General features: G+C 40.6%; 1 protein-coding gene across 7 annotated transcripts in view; it reads left to right on the top strand.

Moving 5' to 3' along the window:
- The window catches only part of DENND2C (DENN domain containing 2C), a 78881-nt gene extending 53339 nt beyond the window's left edge, over positions 1-25542 (top strand). For 6 of the 7 annotated variants that reach the window (XM_034654143.1, XM_034654148.1, XM_034654147.1 and 3 more), the window contains 13 exons: positions 1860-1904; positions 3768-3955; positions 6675-6784; positions 8363-8432; positions 9167-9244; positions 9811-9951; positions 10543-10691; positions 11373-11550; positions 15498-15539; positions 16454-16559; positions 20944-21183; positions 21845-21931; positions 23625-25542. In XM_034654143.1, coding sequence (XP_034510034.1) covers positions 1860-1904; positions 3768-3955; positions 6675-6784; positions 8363-8432; positions 9167-9244; positions 9811-9951; positions 10543-10691; positions 11373-11550; positions 15498-15539; positions 16454-16559; positions 20944-21183; positions 21845-21931; positions 23625-23656 — 1466 coding nt within the window. In that variant the 3' untranslated portion in view covers positions 23657-25542. The remainder of the gene's footprint in view (positions 1-1859; positions 1905-3767; positions 3956-6674; positions 6785-8362; positions 8433-9166; positions 9245-9810; positions 9952-10542; positions 10692-11372; positions 11551-15497; positions 15540-16453; positions 16560-20943; positions 21184-21844; positions 21932-23624) is intronic. The other variant, XM_034654149.1, reaches the window with a different exon arrangement.
- The last annotated feature ends 440 nt before the right edge of the window (positions 25543-25982 follow it).

Genomic DNA, 25982 nt, shown 5'->3' with positions numbered 1-25982 from the left:
CGGACTTTGTATATCTTCCTTTTTTATAAAAAAGTGATATATTTCAGAGCTCTTTCAGTATCAACACATAGAGGTCCACATAGCTGTACTGTAAGTTCATTGTATGGATGTAGAAAGATTTTATTTAAGCTCGTAGACGTTTTGATTGCTTCACATTTAATTTAACCTATGGATTTGAAGTTATATATATATACATATATACATTTTTTGCTCTTCAAGCAGCGCTGCATTATACATCTTTTTGTATATATCTTTGTATATTGGTAAGAATGCATCTGTAGAATAATTTCAAAGAACATGTGCATTTAAAATTTTTATAACTGCTGCTAAATTGTCCCACACATTGTAATCACTTATAGTTTTATGAACAGCATTTGAAAATGACTTTCTTGGGGCACCTGAGTGGCTCAGTCGTTAGGTGTCTGCCTTCGGCCCAGGGCGTGATCCCAGGGTCCTGGGATCGAGCCCCACATCGGGCCCCCTGCTCCACTGGGAGCCTGCTTCTTCCTCTCCCACTTCCCCTGCTTGTGTTCCCTCTCTCACTGGCTGTGTCTCTCTCTGTCAAATAAATAAATAAAATCTTTAAAAAAAAAAAAAGAAAATTACTTTCTTCTCATAGTTTTTACTAATACTGTGTTATATAAAGCTTTTTACTTTTGCCAATAGCATGGTTGAATATTGAAGCTTATTTATAATTTTAACTTACATTTCTTTAATTATAAATTGGGACAATTTTTATGTTTGTCAACAGTTATAAATCTTTTTCTATGGGTTGCTTATTCTTACCCTTTATTCATTTTTCTGTTGTGCTGTAATTTTTCTTATTCATGCGTAACAGCTGTTTGAACATGAAGAAATTTATCCTTGTGTCAGCAATGTGTATTACAAGTATCTTCCCAGTTCATTGTTCACTTTTCAAATTTAGTAATTTTTTATTAGGTAGAAATTTCACATTTTTATATAATTAAACTTATACGCATTTTTCATTTATGCCTCCTAGCCTTGTTTTTCTTGGTACAGAAAGTCCTGTTTGTGTCCTTAGCACCATGCACCTCTTAGGAAACATGGAACTATCTGGGAAGAAAAAAAAGAAAGGGGAAAGGGAGGAAAGTTACAGAAAGATTTTTCCTTTCTGTACATTTTTAAATTTTGCTTTAACTCTTCAGACTTAATGCAAAAATTTTTCATTCACTTGTTCAGAAAGCTGTGTGTGTGTGTGTGTAAGTAAATTAGCTATGTGCCGAGCACTGTAGTACAAAACACTCCCTTATAAAAACATAGCTCCTTATCACCAAGGTACTTAAAATCTGGTTGGGGAAAATAAGAGCAGTTCAAAGCAGTCTGAGTACTGTAAGAATTCAGGGCAAAGGAACACTGAGTTTGGCCTAGAAGGAGCTTAGAAGCATCATAAAAGAAGTTGGATGTTTCTTCATAAATGTATGTGGTTATCCCTCTGAGCCCCACATTTTCGTATGACTCTAAATTCATAGTTGGTTCTGTGTTGAGAATTTAATTCAGCCCAGTTGGTGTCTTCTTTGGGAATATAAAGACAAGGCAATGTATGTAGAAATACCATCTACTCCGAACCAGACTTCATAGAGTTAGGGATGAGCTGGGGGCTGAGGAGGGAGGGAGACCGGGTGTGGGAAGAAGCGAGGTAGATTCATTGCTTCTCTGAGCCCTCTGTTCTCTTTTGTGACTGCCCTACCCTGTTGTAACTAAGTGGTCTGGAGAAAGCCTCAGCATGCTTAATACTCCTGACTCCAAGTCTCCGGGTCCATGGAGGCTTTACACTGTTCTCACTCCATTGACTTGCTACTGTTGGACAATACAAGTAGGAACTCTCTCTCTCTTTTCAGGTGAAACCAGTGGGTACGAAAGTGATGCTGAGTATCTGCCAAAGAGTGAGTGAGTCAATGGGGCTGCTCCCTTTCTCGTGATGATCACGGTTATGGGTGGAGTGGCACCTTCCTCTGTCATCGAGCATGTTTTTCCCACATTAAACTGTGTTTTGTAGGTGATTTCTTCATTAGAAGGAACTGGTGGGATTTGGGGAACTAAACAGTATGCCGTCAGATGTTTGACAGTGTTAGAAATCTCCCATGTTGGAATGAGGCGAACATTCCAACATGGGTCTGGTTCTTAAGATGGACTGTTCTTCGGGGAGCGGCGGGGCGACATGTTCAGACATATGTGCAGTAGTTTCCCAGCAGCCAAAACACAGTTTGTGAATCATCCTCCGAGACAAAGGCATACTATTACGTATCTGATTTTTCCTAGCCACTCACGTGTACTTTAAGTAACTTCGATATCTCTGACATCGAGACAGGAAAGATTGATCTGTTTCTTATTCATAGGCCTTTATTTATATTTCAAATTATTATGCCATTGACTTTCTGTTAGAATATAGAATCTGCCACGCATTTTTGGCTGTATTTGTTCAAGCACTTCATGGTGCTCTGTATCCTTCATCTAATGGATTTTCACAGCAAATTGTAAGTTCCTGTTGAACTGACCGACATATTGAGGCATGGGAAAAGTCAGAGACCGTGAATTATCAAAGCTGAGTACCGGGCAGTTCCAAGTCTGATACTCTGATCTTATGATGAATAGTCAGTCATGTGCTCTCTCCTTGGCCTGAATTGCTTCAGGTGTTTGATTCAGTAGCCCAACTGAAGGTGAAACTTAAGTCATCAACGGGTTCAGCCTGGATGTGTAAAGATGATGAATTTAACGCTGTTGCTACTGAGAAACAGGACCTCGAATTTTCTTGACTTGAATGGAGACCTTTGGAATAAGTAAAGCTTTGCCTAGAGCACTAAATGTACTGGATAATTCCAGGGAGCCGTTCTGAGATGAATTTTTAAGTGTTCTTAATATTTGATCCATAGTGTAACTTCTTTGGGAGCAGACTGCATCCTATCTCAAAAGGAAAGCAAACAATTAGAGGATGTGTCTTTTAATCGCGGCTCAGAATGACACATAATCAAATCTCTGGGACACTTAGACTATTTCTTCCGCAAGTACTGCCTTTCCCCTGGAGGAGACTACCCCCAATTGTTCACAGTTTAGAGATAAATGAGAATAAAGGCTAGATGCTATCCAGTTTTGAGTGGAATTGCTCATACTCTTTAAATATTTAGTATGCTTCCGTAATTTTATTCTTTTGAGAAATAGCCCATTAATAGATATCTTCTGTTGCCTTATTTTTTCCCTCTTCATTTAGCACCATATATTGGTATAAGCATATGTCTATTATTAGTAATATATGCCAAGAAGAGAAAGGACAAGGACAGTTTCTTTAATGTGAGGATAGTTTTTGTTTTAGTTTTATGTATGTAGCCTCTGTAGGACTCAGTTCTTTTGTCAAGAGAAGTGTGTGCATGTGCACGCGCGCGTGTGATTTCATGGTCCCAAGAATGGCGCCTGCTGTCTGGCCGGTGCTTTCGCCTGACATTTTCCCGGTATCCCAGTGTTACATCATGAAAGATGGGACAGCACAGGAATATGTGTTGGGACACACATAGAACACCGGTTGGGACGTGGAATGTCAGCGCCACCGCAGGGCCCTGGGTGCTCGTGAGAATCTGCACTTGCTCCCTGAGGATGTCAGAGCCCCCCAGGTCATCCATGTGGCCGGCGCTGGTTAGTCAGCATGCGGTCAGCAGTGACTGAGTGAAGATTAGTCCGTACGGTTCATGACCTCTGGGTGTTGGAGGGAAGACGGGGCCGCCCCGGAAAAACCACGCTCCCTGGTTTCATTGCAGATCGCCACAAGCGCCTAGCGCAACTGCAGCAGTCTTCCAAGAGGAATCCTCACTACCAGACCTTGGAGAGGGATCTCATTGAATTACAGGAGCAGCAGCTCTTCGAACTTTTCGTGGTGGTGTCTCTGCAGAAGAAGCCGTCGGAAATAAGCTACATTCCCCAGGTCATACAGCAGTTCCCCAGCAAGGTAGGTGCAAGGAGACCAAGAGGCATTCGGGAATGTTCTTGTGTCTCTGTATGTATTTTATCTCCTCTCTTCTTTTTAGTGTGATCTAAAGCAGCTTTTACTACTACTGGACCTCTTGTGGGATCTGGTAGGTGACTCTCATAACATCTCCTGTCAGGCCTGAGCTACAAACAAGGGCAAAAAAAAAAAAAGTCCTCATTAGCCAAGTTGTTTTTTGATTTTTTTACTCTGCTGTTTGCTAAGTCCCTTTGGCAAGTTTTTGCAAAGCCTCCGTTTTCTCACTCTTAATGAGGGGAACGATAAAGATGGCAGAACAGGGTAGCAGTTTAGAGCATGGACTCTAAGCCAGCTCTCCACCTGCCACTTATAAGCTCTGTGACTCTGAGCTGTTACTTACTGCTCTGTGCCTTGGTTTCTTCAATTGTAAAATGGAGGTAATCAGAATAGTGTCTATCCCACTGAGGTGTAGTGAGGATTAAATGAACTGTATATGGCACTTAGAATAGTGTGTAGCATATTGTCAGCACTCTAGAATGTACCCGTTATTAGTGAGGGTTTAATGAGATAATGTATGTCAAGTGCTAATGGAGTCCTTGGCACATAGTAAGCGCTCGATAATGGTATCCGTTATTAATAATATTCGTTGAGTTTTTTTCTACCTTACGCCTGAGGGAGCATGATATTAAATAGCAAATAGAAATTCCACTGGAGGTTGAGAGACCCTAGAAGAAAAGAAAAAGTTTTATATTTTATTTTCTATTTAATTTTTCCTGCTTTTTGAACAAGGGGTTCACAGCTGGATCTTGCACTCTGCTCTGCCGATGGCATAGCGGGCCTCAGGAAGGGGTGGTCCCTTTACACAGGGACATTCACTCACGCTCCATCTTACTCCTTGCACCACGTCTCTCATTTACATTCTCTGCTCAGCTGCTTTAAGACTTGGGGTTTAAAACCCTGAGTTACATGTTTCCCCAAAACTAGTGAAGCACGACTGTATTGGAATGGAATCTAAGAGACATTTCCTGTGTGACCTTTCATTTTTAAAAAAGTGCTCAATAAAATTCCTATTGTAAATAAGTCAGTGTTTAATTTCTTATAAAGTTTTCAGTGTAGTCTGAGAGCACAGTGTCACAACACTGAGCCACAGAAGTCATAATAATGAAATCCAGATAGTCTTGAGGAATCAGATTGCCCATAAAGAGGAGCTCAATTTTTTCCCCTATTTTCAATCAGTCTTATATTTGCAGAGAAAGCTTGAGGTTGAACGTGTTTTCAACAAAGCCTGAATTAAGGGGCCCGGAACCAGATAAGGACCCAGTCGACTCTGGCAGTGATTAAGGGGTGTTTCTAAGCCAAGTTACCCAGCATCTTTGTGCATTAGGCTCCTATAAGTTCATGTGGGAAAGAGCTGATCAAGTCTTTTGCTTGTGTTGTGGAGAACCTTAGATGAAGATGATTGCGGGTCATTTAACAATATAAAAATAACAGAGTCTGAGACAACTAAAATTTTGTTAAAATGCTTGTCCAGGGGCGCCTGGGTGGCTCTGTTGGTTAGGCGTCTGCCTTCATCTCAGGTCATGATCCCAGGATCCTGGGTTCGAGCCCTGCATCCAGCTCCTTGCTCAGCAGGGTGTCTGCTTCTGCCTCTGCCTGCCTCTCTGCCTGCTTGTGCAATGCCTCTCTCTGTCAAATAAATAAATAAATAAATTTTTTAAAAAAAGAATGCTTTTCCATTTCTGAAAAGCTTAATATTCAAGTGACTCAGATGGCTGCATGTTCTGTTTAGAAATTAAAGGGTACAGTGTATTAGTTACATGAAGATAATATGTTTATTAGACTTATTATCTGCTCGTTTTTTTCTTTTTAAAGATTTTATTTATTTATTTGACAGAGATAGAGACAGCCAGCGAGAGAGGGAACACAAGCAGGGGGAGTGGGAGAGGAAGAAGCAGGCTCATAGCCATAGCGGAGGAGCCTGATGTGGGGCTCGATCCCAGAACGCCAGGATCACGCCCTGAGCCGAAGGCAGATGCTTAACAACTGAGCCACTGAGGCGCCCCATTATCTGCTTGTTTTTTACTAATTTTCAAATATTTTTTGGTATTACTAATTTTAGATTGTTCTCTGACGTACAATATCAGACTTGCACAGAAGGGTCTTCCATACTAAAATTTTACAGGAAGTGGCAAACCAGTAGTTAGTGAGAAAAGATTATATGCTAAGGGAAATGATTATATATGGGGTAGATTCTAAAAATAGTATCTTCTCTAGATTACATTCACCTGCCTTTCCAAAACATCTTTGATTATCGATCAGAGAGTATCTGGAGCTAACTGGGTTTTTGCTATCAGCATATTATAGAATCGATTTTTATTTGATGTCTTGTGATTCATAAAAATTTGCGTTTCCACTAGTATGTGAATCCTGAATTAAGATTCTATCTAGAAACTATTTTCAGTCACCTCTCGCATCAGATTATAGGATCTCTTCAAGTAACCGTTTCTATGTAAAAATAGGATTCTTTATTCTTAGTAACTCTGTTCTCAGAGCGTCTTCAGTGATTATTGGTCTTGGCCTTCCTGTTGTGTTAAACAACACAAAACCAGGCTGAGATGACTACTTAAGCTTATCAGAGGCTCTTTTCCCGAGACTAGGCTGTTTGCATTTCTAGTCTCCACTTATGTAGAATATTAGTCACCTAAAACATTATCTTTTTCAGGGTGATCATGGCTTTAAGCAGTCCAAAGACACTGAGGAGAGGCTCAAAGTTATCCCCAAATTTTGTTTTCCCGACTCAAAGGACTGGGTGCCAACCTCGGAACTCAAGAGGTAAATAGGCTCCTTTATCTGATTTCTATGTGTTGGAACTGTGAAAGTAGAGTCAGAGTGTTTGCGCAAAGGGTAGCGCCAGCAGTTAAAGCTCCGTGGACACTGGCAGGTCAAGGATGCTTTGGGAGGGAAGGAAGAAACGGAATTAGAACATTTCCTATGTGAGTACAAAAAAAAAACAGTGTCAAAGGGAAAACAAGTTTGAGAATCTCTGTAGTTTGCCAGTTCTGGGGGGTGGGGGGGTGGGGGGGGCAAAACGTTCCGTTTCACATACAATCAGAAATGCCACCAAGTGGACAGAAAAAGGAAAGGAGACTTGAGCTTCGGGACTCTCCTTGGAAGGAGATAGAACAGAGCAGTGTCCGCACCTTGTTTGTCCTGCAGGTGGACGGAAGCCACTGCCCAGGTTGTACATTCCCCTGCGGATCTTGTAGGAAAGATTGGGAGGTGTGAGTGTATTGAGAAGGGAGGATCAAGAATTTCTTCCTGGGATCTCAAGGGAACCGTGTTCAATCAATAAACAGTCATCGTCTCTGAATCCCCCTTGTCAGTAGATACCTGCTTTGTTCTGAACTGTAATTATTGACCACCCTATTTAGGCTGCAAAGCATGACTCTGGGAAGCATGTCACATGCAGATGACCTGCTGGCGGACAGGCTCCCTGTTGCCTGAGCAGCTGCTCTGCCCTTCCACGTCACGTTTTCTGCTGTGCCTCCCAGCCACCTTGGCCTGATGGCCACGGTCCTCTCCGAGCCGTCAGTCCTGATGCTCTTCTGGTGTCACATGCACTGCTCACGGCGCAGGCGCCTTCTTTCACGCCAGCCTGGCTGCCGCATAGCCGGCTTTCCTCCCCAGCCAGTGATGTGGGGTTTTTTTCTGGAACGTTCGGAAAAAACAGAGGAGTAAATGAAAAGCAGAAATTATAAGTCACCGACATTCTAGTACTCAAAGATAATAACTAAATATTGTGGCATATTTCCTTTCCATCTTTATTTTTGGCCATATATAGACATATGTATTCACTGTTCAAATTTAGATTTCTTTGATTACTAATGAATTTCTTCCTTGGTCTTCTTTTTGAAAATTACCTATGCAGATCTTTTGTCCGTGTTTCCAGTGAGGAGTGGGTAATTTTCCTATTAGCTTTTTTACGTTTAGGATATAATCCTTGGCCTATCACTGTTCCATAGGACCTCTCAGAACTAAATGGAAGAATTTGGAAGGGAAAAAGAGCTTATCCAAGTCCTTCACAGCTTACCTAAATTGTTAGACTAAATTGGGTATTCACTAAAAGGAAAGTAGGCTTGATTAATAGCTAGACTGGATAAATAAGAAAGGAAAAGCAGAGAGTGACATCAGCATGTCTCCTGCAGGTACACTCTCACTCCAGTGCCAGGCAAGACGTCCTCAAGCCTGGACACTGTCCCTCAGGAGGAAGGTGACGTGCAATAAATGTAGTATTAATGCCTCCTCTCATGTCACAAAATGACTGCTGTCGGACAGTAATTTTCAAATGTCTGTTCCACGAAGAATGTCATAAGCAGTTGTTTAGATCTCAAACTATTGACTCTTTTTCAGTGAAACATTCTCCTTTGTCTTAACTGGTGAAGATGGGAGCCGGTGGTTTGGTTACTGTAAGAAGCTCTTGGTAAGTACCAGACTTGTGCTACAGGTGGGTTTGGTCAAGTCAGACTAGGAACTTCAGGAACCCTATATTTCTAGATGAGTTTGAGGGCTTCTTAATGATCCGTGTATTAAAGAAGCTATGTAGGGGGCACCTGGGGTCTCAGTCAGTTAAGCGTCTGCCTTCAGCTCAGGTCATGATCCCGGGGTCCTGGGATCGAGCCCTGCATTGGGCTCCTTGTTCAGCAGGGAGCCTCCTTCTCCCTTGGCCTGCTGCTCCCCTGCTTGTTCTCTCTCTCTCTCTGACAAATAAGTAAATAAAATCTGTAAAAAAAAAAAAAAAGCCATGTTAGCTTTAAATAGTAACACCAAGTTTGGAGTTAGCTACAGTGTTCCAGAATAAGAGGGGTATGGACTTACTTTATTTCTTGGTTTGTTTGCTTGTTTTTTATTAGTTTGTGATAGACGAAGAAACCAGTGACTGAGGGGCTAAATATCAGTGTGGGTCTGTCTGCGGGATGGACTACTGCGAGCCAGGCTTGGGAGCTCCGAGCTACTTTCTTCTCGCTTAGATGCCGCCGCTAAAGCTGGAATAAATCGTGCTATCACGGTTTAGCGGTTTCCCATCTCCCAGTGTTCAGTGAGGTTGAGAGCCTCGGTTTCCACTCTGTACTGAAGGCCACTAAGAGAGTATTAATAGTTCCAGCGAACAGACTTGTGCTGTTTCATGGGTGCTTTGATGGTTTTTCTCCCCTTTAGCCGGAAGGCAGAGGGAAGCGACTCCCTGAGGTCTACTGCATGGTTAGTCGTCTCGGCTGCTTCAATCTTTTTTCCAAGGTGAGTGCACCATGAGCCCTGGGGAAGGTGCTGTGCTTTCTGGGCTCTGAATTAGTTTTGGCCTCTGATGATATCCGTAGGCAATGTTTAGTGACGTTTAGTGATACGTAACATACTACTTGTTAGGAAGGGTTCTCAGTAGGAGGTTAGAGCCGCAGCTTGGAGGGTTTACCTTCACGTCTCTAATCCAGACCCTGTTGTCACATCCCCTTCATTTTGGTTTGCCCAACCTTCCCAGCTTCAAGGACAACAGAGCCTGAAGCTCATCTTGTCTCCTGCCTTTCCCAGACCCCCCACGGCAAGATATGTCAGTGTCACCTTCTCTGCCCTTCCCTGAGTCAGACGAAAGGGGCTCCTCTTCTACGAATGAGTTGATTTATTTGAGTAGCTTTTCTTGGGGATGTCAAGATACCCCCAAGAGATATGCCTTTCGTGAACGTTTATTCGTTGCGGAAGCGGATCGGTCTTAAAATCTTTTGGTGTGATTTTCAAGTTTGCGCATCACGTTTGGCCGTTCCTTACGTTCTTTTGAGTCCCTAAAAAAACAACATACGTTGCATGTGCAGATTCTGGATGAAGTAGAGAAGAGAAGAGAGATGTCTCCAGCCCTGGTTTACCCGTTCATGCGAAGTGTCATGGAAGCCCCGTTCCCAGCTCCTGGACGCACCATCACAGTTAAGAGCTACCTCCCTGGAGCTGGCGATGGGGTAAGTTAGCTCATTTTGAGAAGGTCTGACATCCACCAAAATGCAGGCCTTACATTAAAAGGCAAGGTTTCCAGAAGCCTTACGGCATAGTTTTCCCTTGGGCACATACGCTGTGCCCAGTATGTTTTAGTACCCAACACTGTTGAAATGTCCAGTTGATCTGTGAGATACTTGACCCTAGACCCAGGAGCCAGAGGTTTTCTGTATCTCACAGATGGAGCCCCTTCGTAATAATTTCAGCGTGATAAATGAAGATCATACATGCTGTTGTCAGGTGGGATAAAAGATTTTATCAGAAATTTACAGCACGAAAGCAAGGTATCAGGGCGCCTGGCTGGCTCAGTCAGTCGAGCCTGCCACTCTTGATCTTGAGGTGATGAATTCAAGCCCCACGTTGGGGGTAGAGATTACTTTAAAAAATCATATTAATAATAAGGTGTTAGATCTTGGGATTAGCGGAGTCAGATTCACAAACTCTGTAGCAAAACCTCTGTCCTGAATTTAACCTGTAAAAGGACAGGATCCATTGATGATGTCATTAGGGATCGTTTTTCAATCTGAACTCCCCTGATTCAGATGCTTTTATTTCAGTCCATTGAACTCTGCCGACCGCTGGATTCCCGACTGGAGCATGTTGACTTTGAGTGTCTCTTTAAGTGCCTGAGTGTGTGCCATCTGATCCGGGTCTGTGCCTCCCTCCTGTTGGAACGGAGGGTAATCTTTGTTGCCAACAGCCTAAGGTGGGACATGGGTAAAATATGTCACTTCCTACTGGCATTTTACTTGTTCTCACTATTTTAAAAATTGGGCGTATTCAAAAACTATAGATCTCAGTCACCTAATGCCATAGTGACATGGATATTCCAAAAGGTAAATAATCCAAAAGCTATTCGCGTTATCCTATAGCAGTGACTTTGGGATTGCAATTAATTTGTCTTTCTAAATGTGTTTTGCTGAAAATAATTCATATTGCTGGAATGAATAAGTCATGGGAATAAAAGGTACAGCATAGGGAATATAGTCAATGATAGTATAATAGCATTATAAGGTGACAGATGGTAGCTACCCTTGTGAGCATAGCATAATGTATAGAGACTTTGAATCATGATGTTTACACCTGAAAATCATGTAACATGCATCAACTATACTCAAAAATTTTTTTAAAAAATTGGTATTGCTTTTCTAAGTACACACTAATTTTTAGCAACATAAGTTTTGGGGAAAAGCTGGTTAAGACTAAAATTTTTCAGTGAATTAAGTTAAAAATTTAAAATGTTAAAAAGTAATGAGTAATCACAGCATTGTTAATCTGTGATCACTGATCACTAAGTGTATCAGTTTGTAATTCTCTAACATAATACCTGAACCGTTCTCCCTGTGTTGCTCAGTATGTGACACCATTTGCTTTCTTGTCTGGCTAGCACCCTGTCCAAATGTGGCCACGCTGTGGTTGCCACACTGTATCCATTCACCTGGCAGCATACCTACATTCCAGTCCTCCCAGCATCTATGATCGACATCGTGTGCTCACCCACTCCATTCCTTATTGGAATCCTGTCCTGCTCCTTACCACAGCTCCAGGACCTGCCCGTTGAAGAGGTGAGATGGGAGAAATAGTACCTATGGAAAAGACAGGGCAATGACAAATGAAAACAAATCACCTTTAAGAATGATGGGGCTGGGGGCACCTGAGTGGCTCAGTCGGTTAAGGTCTGCCTTCAGCTCAGGTCATGATCTCTCAGGGTCCTGGATCGAGCCCTGTGTCGGGCTCCCTGCTCAGCAGGGAGCCTGCTCCTCCCTCTTCCTCTCCCTCTGTGATCTCTCTCACTCTCACTCTCTCTCAAATAAATAAATAAAATCCTTTAAAAAAAAAAAAGAATGATGGAGCTGTCATTAGTATTAATACATAATTATTATCAATATATTATGCTATCATATTTTTGTATCTTTTTGTTAAAGTGAGAAAAATTCTATGGTACACGTGAATCCAAAATTGTATCTTATTTACCGTAGTGTGCCATGGTCTCATTCTTATGTTACTCTGAAGGGTAGGTCTTTCTGTTTGTGTTAAGTCAAACACAAGAATTACTCTGGGTTAACTTAAAAAATTGTTTCAGGGGTGCCTGGGTGACTCAGTTGGTTAAGCGTCTGACTCTTGATTTCGGCTCAAGTCACGATCCTCAGGGTTGTGAGATCGAGCCCTGAGTTGGGGGCTTAAGATTCTCTCTCTCTCCCTCTCCCTCTGCCCCTCACCCCCAAATTGTTTCAAATATAACACATATATAGAGAAGTGGCTAAAACAAAATGTACAGCTCAGTGAATTCACAAAGTGTGAATGCTTATGTAACCGACGTTGGAAAAGAATGGAAATAGTGCCAGCACCTTGAGAGGTCTCTGTCATGCCACCTTCTATCACTGTTCCCTTCCCCACACCCCATGAAAGGTCACCACTGTCTTGACCTTTATGGTGTTCATTTATCTGTTTTTCTTTATAATTTTACATGGTAGGCATTTATTCCTAAAAATGGAGTTCGGCTTTGCCTGGTTTTACACTTGTTATAAATGGACTGATATATATTTTGTTTGGCTTCTTTTGATTACCATTATGTCTGTAAGATTCATCCATGCTGATGAGTTTAACAGTTGTTCGATCGTTCTAACTTGGGATAGTATTCCATCGTGTGAATGTACCACAACTTTTTATCCATTCTACAGTTGATGGATATTTGAGTTGTTTCCAGCTTAGGGTGATGATGAATAATGCTGCTGTAAATATTCTTGTGTACAACCCTTGGTGCATGTGTGCATGCAGTTCTAGGGTGTATACTTGGGATTGCTGGGTCATAGGGTAAGCAGAGCTTCCACTTTAGTAAATAAAGTCAAACTGTTCTCCAAAGTAGTTCTGCCAAGTTAAACTCCCTCCACCAATGTACGGGAGTTCCTGTTGTCCCACACACTTGCCGACACTTGTTATTATCAGTTTGTGTAATGTAGCCTGCCTGGTGATTGTGTAGCGGTATTCTCATTGTGGTTTAATTTGCATTCCTGACTACTCTTGGGGGTGAGCATCTTTCTATGTTTATTGGCCATTTGAATATCATCTCTTAAAAATTCATTATCTGTCTTTTTACTGGATTGTTTACCCTCATTGATTTGTAAGAGGTGTTTTTGTATTCTGAATATCAGCTTCTTTGCGGCATTTCCTTTTTTCTCCAAAATGGTGTTTTTTATTGCACAGAAGTTCTTCATTTTAACGGTCGTCATTATCAGTTTTTTTCCTTTATGGTTAGTGTGTGATTTTATTTTATTTTATTTTATTTTATTTTATTTTATTTTATTTTATTTTTGTGAGCTGTTTATGTTTTTCTTTATATTAACTTCACGGAGATAGCCTCCTGTATCATCTCCTGGAAACTTTGGTAGCTTTATTATTGTGCCTTTAATTTTTGGTTCTGAATCCTGGGACCTGATTTTTTTTTTTTGTACATGATAGGAGGTAGGGGTCATTTTATTTTTTTTAATATGGATAGGCAACGGTCCTAGTACCATTTATTGGACAGATCATTCTTCCCCGTTACTCTGCGGTGTTAACCCCACCTTTTTTATATCAAGCTATAATTGACATATAACATTGTATTAAGGTTAAAGTGTACAACATAATGATTTTATATGTGTAAATGTTGTGAAATGATTACCACAATAAGCTACACCTCACATAATTACAATTTTTTGTTCTTGTGATGAGATCTGCTCTCTTAGCAACTTTCAGATATACAACACAGTATTGTTCACTGTAGCCACCATGCTGTGCAGTACACCCCCAGGGCTTATTTATCTTAGAACTGAAAGCTTGTGCTTTTTGACCACCTTCACTCATTTCGCCCATCACCCACCCCCCACATCTGGCAACCACCAGTCTGTTCTTTGTAGCTATGTGTTTAGTTTTTGTAGATTCCACATATAAGTGAGATCATACATTATTTCTTTTTCTCTGCCTGACTTATTTCACTTAGCATAATGCCCTGTAGGTCCATCCATGTTGTCATAAATGACAGAATTTTTTTTTTACGGCTGAATCATATTCATACACACATATATATATATGTCTCATATTTTCTTTATCTGTTCATCCACCAATGGACACTGAAGTTGTGTCCATAGCTTAGCTTTTGTAAATAATGCTGCAGTGAATGTGGGGGTGGAGATATCTTTTCAAGATAGTTATTTATTTATTTATTATTTATTTATTTATTTCTTCTTCTCCTTCTCCTTTTTTTGATATATGCCCAGAAGAGGGATTTCTGGATCACATCCACATGGTAGTTCTATTTTCAATTTTTTGAGGACCTCCATACTGTTTTCCATAGCAGCTGCACCAATTTACATTCCCAGCAACAGGAAACAAAAGTTCCTTTTTCTCCACATCCTTACCAACACTTGTTATTTCTTGTCTTTTTGATAATAGCCATTCTGACAGACTGAGGTGATACCTCACTGTGGTTTTGATTTGCATTTCCCCGATGATCAGTGATGTTGAACATCTTTTCATGTGCTGCTTGCCCGATTTACATGTATTTGGAAAAATGTCTATTCAGTTCCTCTGCTAATTTTTTTTTTAAAGTAAACTCTACTCCCAACGTGGGTCTCAAACTCATGATCCCGAGATCAAGAGTCACGTGCTGCACTGACTGAGCCAGCCAGGAACCCCTGCTGTGCTCATTTTTAGTCGGATTATTTTGTGTTTTGTTTGTTTTGTTTTGTTTTTTGCTGTTGAGTTCCATGAATTCTTGATATATCTTAGATATTCATCTTTTATCAGATGCATAATTTGCAAACATTTTCTCCCATTTTGTAGGTTTCCTTATCATTTTATTGATGGTTTTGATAGGGATTACATTAAATCTGTAAATTACTTTGAGTAGTATAAAAATTTTAGCAATATTAATTCTTCTTATCTGTAAGCACAGAATATCTTTCCACTTACTCATGTTCTTCAGTTTCTTTCATCAATGCTTACTGTTTCCAATGTACAGATCTTTTGCATCCTTAGTTAAATTTATTCCTAGGTATTTTATTCTTTTTGATGCAGTTGAAAATGGGATCATTTTCGGGGCGCCTGGGTGGCTCAGTCATTGGGCGCCTGCCTTCGGCTCAGGGCGTGATCCCGGCGTTGTGGGATCGAGCCCCACATCAGGCTCCTCTGCTGGAGGCCTCTTCTTCCTCTCCCACTCCCCCTGCTTGTGTTCCCTCTCTCACTGGCTGTCTCTCTCTGTCAAATAAATAAATAAAAATCTTTAAAAAAAAAAGAAAGAAAGAAAATGGGATCATTTTCTTAATTTCCTTTTCAGATAGTTCATTGTTAGTGTATAGAAACACAGCTGATTTTTGTAATAACCTGAACCACCCAGGCACCCCTGAACTTAATTTTGTCTAACGCTATTTCCATTGCTTGAGAGAATCAATGCACTCTTCCTGATCTAGCAGGACCTAATGTATGTCTCTGTGAATATCTCTGGTTTAACTTACCTGGCTCCTTGATCCCACAGGTGCTGATAGTTGATCTCTGTGCAGACAAGTTCCTACAGGAGGTAAGTGACAAATGAGCTGATTACATAATGTTTGGGGATAATTGGACAGAAAATATGTGAGAGTACTTAGAGAAGATGACTCAGGCAAGACTTTGAGTTCCTACACGTACTTGACACTGTGGCCAATCATACAGGATTGACCTGAAAATTGGGTTGGGTTTATAGCCGTCTCTCCCAAAGAAGGAAGGAGGAAAGAGATTAAATGTCATTATCAAAAGAGGTAACCCTCCTTTGACATCCAGATGGGTTGATGTAGAAACCTCTAATTTAATTGAATTTAACAAGCATTCAGCACTGATTATTTCTAGATACTCTGTTAGTCAGAATCTAAAAGTGAGTAAGACACAGTTTGAGCCCTCAGATCTTATAATCTAACAGTGGGAAAGGGGAGCAGACATATCTGTAAAGTTTTAGAATTGGTATCATAGAAATTTCTACAGAGTACAGTAGGGGCCAAAAAAAAAAAAAGCGGTTATTTATTGTGGGTATTGAAAGTAGAAGGGAGAGTTGGCAAAGCCTTCTTAGAGCAAGCACCCTGTTTATAAGTTTGTGAACTCTGAACACAAGGTGAAAAGAACGTTTCCCAAGACCTTCTCTCCTTTCAAAATCAGCTAGCTCATAACGTTTGAAAGTAGGTGATCCTTATATTACAGTAAGACCTGTAGGTGAGAGATACTTGGGTGGAAAAGTGCCAGAAAATGTCACAAGACATATCACTTATTTTTTTAACTGTAGTTAAGGCATGTGTACCATCATCATACTGAATTCTGCTCACTGTAGGGAAGGAAGGTTCAGACTGAGTCTTTAGCCAAAATCTATACAAAGTCACCCGGGGAATGTCGGGGACTTAATTAGTGTACGTTGGAGACTTTCTCTTTCACAGCTCATGAAAAATCTCAATTTCTTCTCTTAAGGTATCTGATGAGGACGAAATTCTACCTCCTAAACTCCAAGCTGCCCTGATGCAGATTTTGGAAGAACGAAACGAAATCTTGGCTCAGGAGCAGAATTTTTCACAAGGTATGAGACGGATGGTCTGAGGACCCAAAGTCAAGGCAGAAAATATTGACCGGATGCCCAGCACCCTGCTGAAGGATGTACGGGAGTATGCAATTGCCTAGAATGTGGAAAGCTTATAAGCAGCTTCCTTGCCACCCCTCAGATGCGCTAGTCCCCGTCTATTTCAGGACTTTGACATTTGCTGTGTTCCAGCTCTGTAGTGCCGTTCCCCAGGATGTCCACATGGCTCCTGCTCTTCTTTCCTACAGGTGTACACGCGTGTCACTCTCTCAGCCAGGCCTTTCCTGACCGTCTTTTTACAATTGTACCCGTTCCCTTAGTGCTCCCTCTCCGCTTCCCTGACCTCAGTTTTCTCCAGGGCTTTTATCATCATCTGATGTGCTAGAAATGTCAGGTCCACGAGAGCAGCAACAATCTATTTTGTTTTGTCTCCAATACTTTAAACATAATAGTCAATAAGTAGGTACTCGATAAGTATTTGTTGAATAAGGGTGAAAAATATTTACTGAGGGGCTTACTCTGTACCAGGCCTTGTGCTCAGCATTTAGCATACATCTTATTTCATCCTTGTAATATCCGTATGAAGCAGGTCTCATTATTTAATCCCCCTTTTACAGATGAGAAAACTAAGGCTATTTACTGGTGGGGAACATTAAGGGAGGAGTAGATTAGAGAAATGATTAAAAGTTCAGTTTTGAATATCAAGATACCTATTGGATGTCCAATATGTAGTAGACATTCAACTAGAAACATCAAGCGGGCATTCATATATATGAATTTGGGATTCAGGGAAAAGATGTGAACCAAAGGCAATTTAGAAGTTGCTGTTTTAAAGCTGTGGGACCAGATGAGGGAACCCTATAGAGTGAGTATAGATAGAAAATAACAGATTTAAGGATTGAGCCCTGGGTTGGCTGGTGATGGTGTGGTCAGATTTCCAATGTTTGGCAGTAGGGAAGAAGAGGATCCAGCAAAAGGTGAGAGCAGCTAGTGAAGGAGGAGAAAACCAGGGGACTAATATTAGAGAAGTTGAGCAAAGAGCGTATTTCACAAAGGAAAGTAAACAGTTATGTCTAATGCTACAAAGAGGTCAAGTGAGATGAAGACTGAGGACTGGCTGGTGGATTTGACAATGGAAAGAGCTTAGAGACCTTGGTAGTGGCTGATTCAGTGAGATGGTGGAAAGAAAGCGAGATTGGGGAAGGTTCAAGAGAGAATCGGAATGGCATTCAGCTCTTTGTAAAATTTTAATGAGATTACAAAGGGCCGAGAATAGTTAAGACACTCCTGTAAAAGAACAACGTTGAAGGGGCTGCCCTAAAAAACATCAATTAATCATAAAGTCATAGTCATTAAGACTGTTTGGTTTGGGTTCAGATATAAATAGAGCAAGGGAAAGAATAGAGTGCACGAGCATAAGGAAACTTAATTTGTGTCAGCACCAGCATTGCGTATTAGCAGGAAAAGAATGAACCAGTCAGTAAACAATAGGAGGGCAATTGGTTTTCCATATGAAAAGAAATGAATAGCGTCTATACCTCACCCTAGACACAAAACCAAATCTAATGAATTAAAGATTTAAATGGTAAGAGTAGGGGCTCCCGGCTGGCTCAGTTGGTAAAGCACACCACTCTTGATCGCGGGGTTGTGAGTTTGAGCCCCACGCTGGGTGTAGAGGTTACTTAAAAATAAAATCTTTAAGATAAATAAATAAATAAAAGTAAATGTTGACGGTAAAACATTAAATGTTTAGGGAAGAATAGAAGAAAATATTTTATGTTTTGGGACAGTACTTGATTTCTTAAATGGGGCACAAAGAGCATGAACTAGAAAAAAAAAGATCGATTTATTTGACACTGTAAATTTTTAAAATTTCTGATCATTAAGGGACACCATGGAAAAGAAATAAAAAACAAGCTACAAACTAGGTGAAGATACTTTCAACAAATTTAACCAACAAAGGAATAGTATCCAGAATTTATTTTTAAAAATTCCTACAATGCAGTTCAATAATAAAAAGGTGAACAACCCAATAGAAAAATGGGAAAAAGATACGAACAATCATTTCACGGAAGAAGAAACGCAAAAGGCCAATAAGTATATGAAGAGACATACAACCTCATCAAAATCTGGGAAATGTAAATGAAACCCACAATGAGATACCACCATTTTATACCACCATATTGGCAAAAGTTAAAAAGTCTGACAATGTCAGGCGTTGGTGAGAATGTAAATTACTTCGGCTGCTTTGGAAAAACAATTGGGCATCATCTAGTAAACTTAAAGGTATATATATCCTACAACCTGATAATTCAGTTTTTAGATGTATACCCTAGAGAAACTCTTGCGCGTGATAAATAGGAAACGAGTAAGTAGTTTTCAAAGTAGCAGCATTTTATGTGATAGCAAAACCTAAAAACAACCTACCTGTTCATTGACAGGAGAATATAGCATTAAAAAAAGCAAAGCATCTTAAAAACATATATTGAATAAGACAGCAAGCTACGAAAGAATATGTTTTATATAGTGTTCAAAGATGTGCAAAACCTTAGTAGTATGTCATTGTGGTTGGCTATGTACGTAGTGGAACTGTAACCTATAGCCGGGGAATGATAAACCCAGTATAGCTGATAATGGTTGCCCTCTACTGGAGAGTAGGGGAAGTACACCTTGGAGAGGGCACCACGTGGAGCCTCTGAGATTGAGATACCCCTGATGTTGTGGTGGTTACTGGTGTGTTCATTTCACTGGTGACCTTATGAAATATTTCTACGTGTAAAAGAATATATAAGGCATTTACATGCCTTATTTGCAGAAACAAATAATGGAAGATAAGTTATAGAAAAGCATAATTTTAAAAACAAAGGGAATTAAATTTGAAAAGGGTACAACAGGTATAAACAACTCTTCCAAGAAATTTTGCTGTAAAGTGTTAAAGAAATGGGACAGTAACTGGAAGGGGATGGGAGACTGGGGCAAAGTGTTGACCATAAAAATGGTGATGGAGCATGGATTCTCTGCTGTAGAAGGAGAGACAAAAAGGACATCTGTTGAACAAAATATAGCAAAAATCTAGTTTATAATCAAATGGAATGCCAGAAGAGACCTTAAAGATCACCTAATCAACCACCTCTTATGCAGATACAGGAAGAGAGTCAATAAGGGGTAAAGCGAATTGCCTGCCATTATACCATTGTTTCATGGTAGAGCTCTGACTAAACCTAGGTCCCCGATTCCCAGACCAGTATGGAGTCCATGGAAAGAGCAAGTGACACCGTGAAGGGAAAAAAAATATATTATTAGATATGGAAGAAAAAAGAGGAGTCTAAGTTGAATCTGAGGTTTGAGCCTGGAACCTGAAAGGCAATGTAATTCATATTACAGTGGTTAAGAACCACCTGACTTGGGAGTGTGGCAGCTTCTGAACCCTGTACCAGATGAGCTGACCCTGGAGAATGTCTTTGTGTTGAGCCTCAGTTTCCTCAGCTTTAAAAAGGAAAGAATACCTATTTCACTATATTATTATATTTATAAAAGCTCTAAATACAGTGCCTGACATATCTTAAGCACTCAATAAATTATTATGGAATAATGGTTGCTGTATGAAATGAGAAAGTGGAGAGAGAACTGATTTGGTGGAGAAATAGAATGTTTGATTTCACGCATGTATCATTTATTTAATTCGTATTTTACCAATTTCCAAAGGAACTGATTTGAATTTTAGACAAATGGAGTTTAAGTGCTGGTGGGACAGCCAAATGATGATTACCTGCAGGTAGCCTGAAAATGTAGGTCAGTTCTGGTGATGTATCAGGGCTAGAGACGTAGGGTTACGAAGTATCAACATGGAAAGCCTATCAGCATGGAAAGCCATCTCCATCTTATGCCGGTTCGCTTTTTAAGGATGGGAATGCTGAAGAGAGGTGGTCTGAGGACCATGCTTAGGAAGAGGAAGAAGAAGCAAGAGAAAACAAATGTTTGGTCATAAAAGCAGGAGAGGAATCCAGAAATCAGGAGAGTATAAAGTTGTGGGAGATGAGGAATGAGGTGGAGGTTAACACAAATGCAGCATAGAGTTTAAAGGAGAGACAAATAGAAAAGCAGATTAAATTTGGCTGGCTCTCACGGGTGGCCTTTGAAAGAGCAGTTACAGTGAGATCACGGATATGCAAACCAGGCTGAAAGATGTAATACGAGTATATGTGGGAAGAAAATAAAAGTAAAAATTGGTGTTTTGTCGGTTGTGGAGTATGCAAGGAAGTTAAGGATGAGGGTTCTCAGTCCTTCAATATGTGATTTCTTACGCGTCACTTTCATTATAATTTCCCATAAATACAAAACTTGGGGTTTTTTTCTTTTCTTTCTTATTTGTCTTATTTTGCAGCAGATGTGACACTCAACTCTCTGGTGTCCGAGGCATTTGTGAGGTTTTTTGTGGAGCTAGTGGGACATTACTCTTTAAGCATGACCGTCACTGAGCGTGGGGAGCGTGTATTCCAAAGGGAACCATTCCGTAAATCCCACACCTCCCGAAGTGTACGCCACTTCCTGGATCTCTTCATGGAAACGCAGATGTTTGCAGGCTTCATCCAGGACCGAGAGCTTCGGAAAAGTGGGGTGAAAGGTCAGTTTCATCATAAAGTTCTTCCTCCTGTATTTAGTGAGCTCTTAAGGGTTTGAAAATAAAACTACAAGGGCTCAAAATCTGAGTTGTTTATTATGGAAAATATATATTTTGGGGCGCCTGGGTGGCACAGTCATTAAGCGTCTGCCTTCAGCTCAGGGCATGATCCCGGCGTTCTGGGATTGAGCCCCACATCGGGCTTCTGTGCTGGGAGCCTGCTTCTTCCTCTCCCACTCCCCCTGCTTGTGTTCCCTCTCTTGCTGGCTGTCTCTCTCTGTCAAATAAATAAATAAAATCTTTAAAAAAAAAAAAGAAAAAATATATTTTTATGATTTTGTTTTAGCTATGGACGCACATTGGTAGTAAGCACAGTTTTATTTGAGTGCTTTTATTTATTTTTTTAAATGATTTTTTATTATATTATGTTAGTCACCATACAGTACATCCCCGGATTCCGATGTAAAGTTCAGTGCTCCATTAGTTGCGTATAACACCCAGTGCACCATGCAATACGTGCCCTCCCTACTACCCATCACTGGTCTATCCCATTCCCCCACCCCCCTCCCCTCTGAAGTCCTCAGTTTGTTTCTCATAGTCCATAGTTATTTGAGTGCTTTTAGTAAATATTGGACAATTTCACCAACATGAGTTTTCCTTGTAGGTTTGTTTGAGGTCCGGGCCCTCCAGTATTTGGAAACAATTCCAGAGTCTGAGCCCAGTGGGATGAATAGAATTTTGCGGAGTCTTGGTGAGTTGTTGTGTTTTCTTGTTAGATAATGTGACGAAGAAAAAACCTTTTGCAGAAAGTGTGCCTCATCACAAAACCTTTATAATCGAATCAACAACATAACCTCAAATAGGCTGACCAGAAACCATGACCATAGTTCCAAAGTGTTTTGGAGAAAAAGAAGTCTTTCTCAGAGGTTGGGATTTTCCATCAGAGTTGTCCTTGGGTCTGTTTTCCTAAGATAACATGAGAATTTGCATATCATAATTATTAATCTTTTACGAGGTCACATCACTGGGAGAATCTCATAAAAACTGTGGATCTTTTTCCCAGAAAAGTATGCTTAGAATGTACAAATTTTGGATATAATTATAGGGTATTCATGGACCCTCCTGAAGCCCACCCATGGACTCCGGATTAAAAACACCTGGGTTTAGGGGCACCCGGGTGGCTCAGTTGCTTAAGCAGCTGTCTTCAGCTCAGGTTATGATCTCAGGGTCCTGGAATGGAGCCCCCATATCTCCTGGGATGGAGCCCCCATATCACGCTCCCTGCTCAGCAGGGAGTCTGCTTCTCCCTCTGCCACTCCCGCCTTCCCCCCTCCCCACTGCTCATGCTCTCTGTCTCTCAAATCAATAAATAAATAAAATCTTTTAAAAATAAATAAAATAAAATAAAAAATAAAAACGCCTGGTTTAGAGGGCATCTGCGGCAAAAGAGGATTTCCTACAAGTCTAATTTTATACTTCAGAAAGAAACACAGATGTTTATGATTTTTCAGTTATAATAATAAACTTTTTGTTATCCTTTGTGATATTGGAGAACAGTGATGTGGTAGCCCAAAATAATAAAGAACTATATTCCATGATGTTTTTATTAGTCCTTGAAATATGTTCCCCCTGGTAACTAGACTTATCATAGGGATCATTTTGTAGTGTATAAAAATATCAAACCACTATGATGTACACCTGAATCTAATAGGACATTGTATGTCAATTATACTTCAATACAAAAAGAAAAAAGAAATATATGCCCCTAATTAAAATTAGGCCTTGTCTTTAACTAGCTGTATGCCTTGGGCTGTTATTTCATCTTTATACCGTGAGGTTAGATCAAATCCGTGGTCCTGAACTCCGACTACAATATTTTATTTTATTTTATTTATTTTTTTAAAGATTTTATTTATTTATTTATTTATTCGACAGAGATAGAGACAGCCAGCGAGAGAGGGAACACAGCAGGGGGAGTGGGAGAGGAAGAAGCAGGCTCATAGCGGAGGAGCCTGATGTGGGGCTCGATCCCATAATGCCGGGATCACTCCCTGAGCCGACGGCAGACGCTTAACCGCTGTGCCACCCAGGTGCCCCGCGACTACAATATTTTAATCTCTAGGGAACATAAATGAAAATTTTCCCCACGCCAGGCCCCAAGAAATCTCTGGGGATCAGGCCAAGCAATTTTAACCTGTAGTCAAGATTGAAAGTCACTGGATTAGGTGATGTCTGAGTTCTCTTCTACCTCTACAGTTAGACACATGGGTTTTGTTTATTTGTTTGGTAGTTAAACACATCACCTGCTAGCTTGACATGGCAGCTTACTCCTGGGCTGTTGTTGTTACTCCTGGATGACTAAGTTGTTAATCCCTTGCCTCAAATAATATACAATAAATAAATACAAACTAATGAGAGTTCACTCTACTTCTTTCTCCCTTTAGGAAGTAAAATGAAATTTCTGCAGAAGAAATGAAATCGTTGATTGACTGTCTCCATCTTAAATAGAACAGAAAGTGCCAAAGAAAATACTTCTCCAAGAGTCAGGATGCCCTGAAGTAGCCTACGAAATCCTGGAAAGTTGAAAAGGTCACAAAGCAGGCCAGGTCCTTGGAGGAGGATTCTCCCGTTGCTGCTGTAGGAATCACTGGAGGATTGTTGGGAGAAGTCTGGAACCAATGTTCTCATTACTCTGCCTCCAGCTGGTTGATTTTTTTTTTTTCCAGTGGCCTTTTCTGTTTGATTCTTGGGCTCATTCCTTGTGTTATGTGCTTAGTCTGTGAAGGCACTTGTCTTTTACTAGGGAAAGATTTGGTGTTGCATTTTAAAAAAGAAAACAGCTCAGAAATGAGCACAGTGAGAGAAATGCTGAGTTGAAGGTACCAAGGAAGCATGATAGAAGTGTGGAACACATCCTACACCCATCATTCTCATCACTGAAATACCACGGCAGCTTGAAACCTATGGGTTGTTTGAGCTGAGCTAGGGAATACACTCATCATGTATCTCCAGTTTTTGTGTTTTCGTCTAATGTTCTGTCTGGGGGAATCTCACTTAGATGGAAGCCCTATTTATTAACACTGTTAGTGAGTATCTTATACAAGTAGACACCTCGTAGGTCCTCCTCCACTTGGCACTTGAATAGCTTGTCAACATTAAACTTCACGGGGTTCTAGCTAACAGGAAAATATCCTTTCAAGGTCATGAGAACCTCCCTTTTCTTAGTGTCCCCCATGTGTCATGTGTGATGATACATGTATGTCATCTTATTCAGTCTTTAAGTCAACTTCATGAAATACTTGCTTCTCCATTTTATTAATGAAGAAACTGGAATTCAAAAAGGTTAAGTAACTTGCCCAAAGTTATACAACAGAGCCAGAACTGAAGCCACGACTCTCCACTCATGAGCACAGAGAAAGTTGGTTAGTCCTGCAGATGGGAATTTGAGCTCTGTGGGATTATAGCTATTTAAAAAGTTTTCTTTTAAGCTGAAGGGTACCAGACCCATTTTCAGCTCTGAGGATAAAGGACTTCAAACTATTGGTGCCTAGATGAGACTCTTTTTTGGTTCCCTTAGAATTGTTGGAGTTTTTTGCCCTAATTAAATTGGACTCAGACTATGAACATTCCTTGGGCCCTCACTATATAATCACCCTGACCCTTAGTATCTAAAATAGTAGTAGTGATTAGAAGGAGGAACTTATCAGTGATGGTGTAATTTTGATTGATGTATGTTATAGCAGATGTCAGTTTGTTTTCTTCAATTCCTGCTGATGGTTTTAACTGGCATAAAAATATTTATTCAAACTTAACAAAACCTTGTAAGTTGTATTATGATACAGTTTTTTGAGTTGTACAGTATTGTCATTACAACCCATTCAAGTGTGTGTGAATGAATCTGAAGCAGACCCCATTTAAGACCGGTGCTACATAGTTCTTAGGGGTCTAGAAAATAGAACTGAGCCTATGTCTTGTTAAAAAAAAATGTTTATTAAGCATCTTACCCCAGTGGGGCTTTTACCAGACATCTCTCCATTTGCCACTCCAACCCTGAGGGAAGAATTTGTACTTGGGAATTGTTTATAAAACGGGGGTAGGAGGTCTTACGGCGGTGAATCCTGACCGTCCCTCTGTGAGGAGACCTTTGCTTCAGGGATGGGGGTCTTATTTTATCCGCGTGAACTGAAGCTGCTTCCTTTTTTTAGGTCTGTTTTATTTTGTTTTTGTAAAGTATTATGAGTTCTGGACATATTTGTAAGAGTTGCTCAAGATTTGTATAAAATGTTGTTTACAGATCTTTTAATGAATAAACACAAAAATCCATGGATCTCGGAGAACTTTAAATAAAGTTGCTTAAGATGCAGAGATCTTCTACTTCGCTTAATTCTATCATTAGCACATTTATCTAATGATAATGTTAAAAGACAATCCGAATCAATGGTAGACTAACCCGACTTAATAACCGTGGCCAACTTTACCAGGCTGTTGGCAGACAAAGCCTGGGTCTAGGTCGCATACACCGGCAGAGTATGTAGTCCGACTACCTTATTTGGCCTTGGCCCGCTTAGTGAAAGGGAGCTGGGGACACAGACCAGAGCCGGCGCCCCGGCAGCAGCAGGAGTGGTTGGGAGGCAACGAGGAACACTAGTCTATTTCCGGGAGTCCTAAAGGCAAATGAGTGGGCTTTATTTACGCCCCGAAGGCAAAATGACAGGATTTTGTTGAAGCTGGAGTTGGTGGGCAGTTTTTAATCTCACCATGGAGGAAAAGATCAGGTTCCTTTTGTTACGAAGACCCTAAAG

The sequence above is a fragment of the Ailuropoda melanoleuca genome, chromosome 2 (genome assembly GCF_002007445.2).
Source record: "Ailuropoda melanoleuca isolate Jingjing chromosome 2, ASM200744v2, whole genome shotgun sequence".
Taxonomy (NCBI): domain Eukaryota; kingdom Metazoa; phylum Chordata; class Mammalia; order Carnivora; family Ursidae; genus Ailuropoda; species Ailuropoda melanoleuca.
The sequence above is the reverse complement of the archived record's forward strand: the minus strand, read 5'-3'. Positions and strand labels throughout refer to the sequence as shown.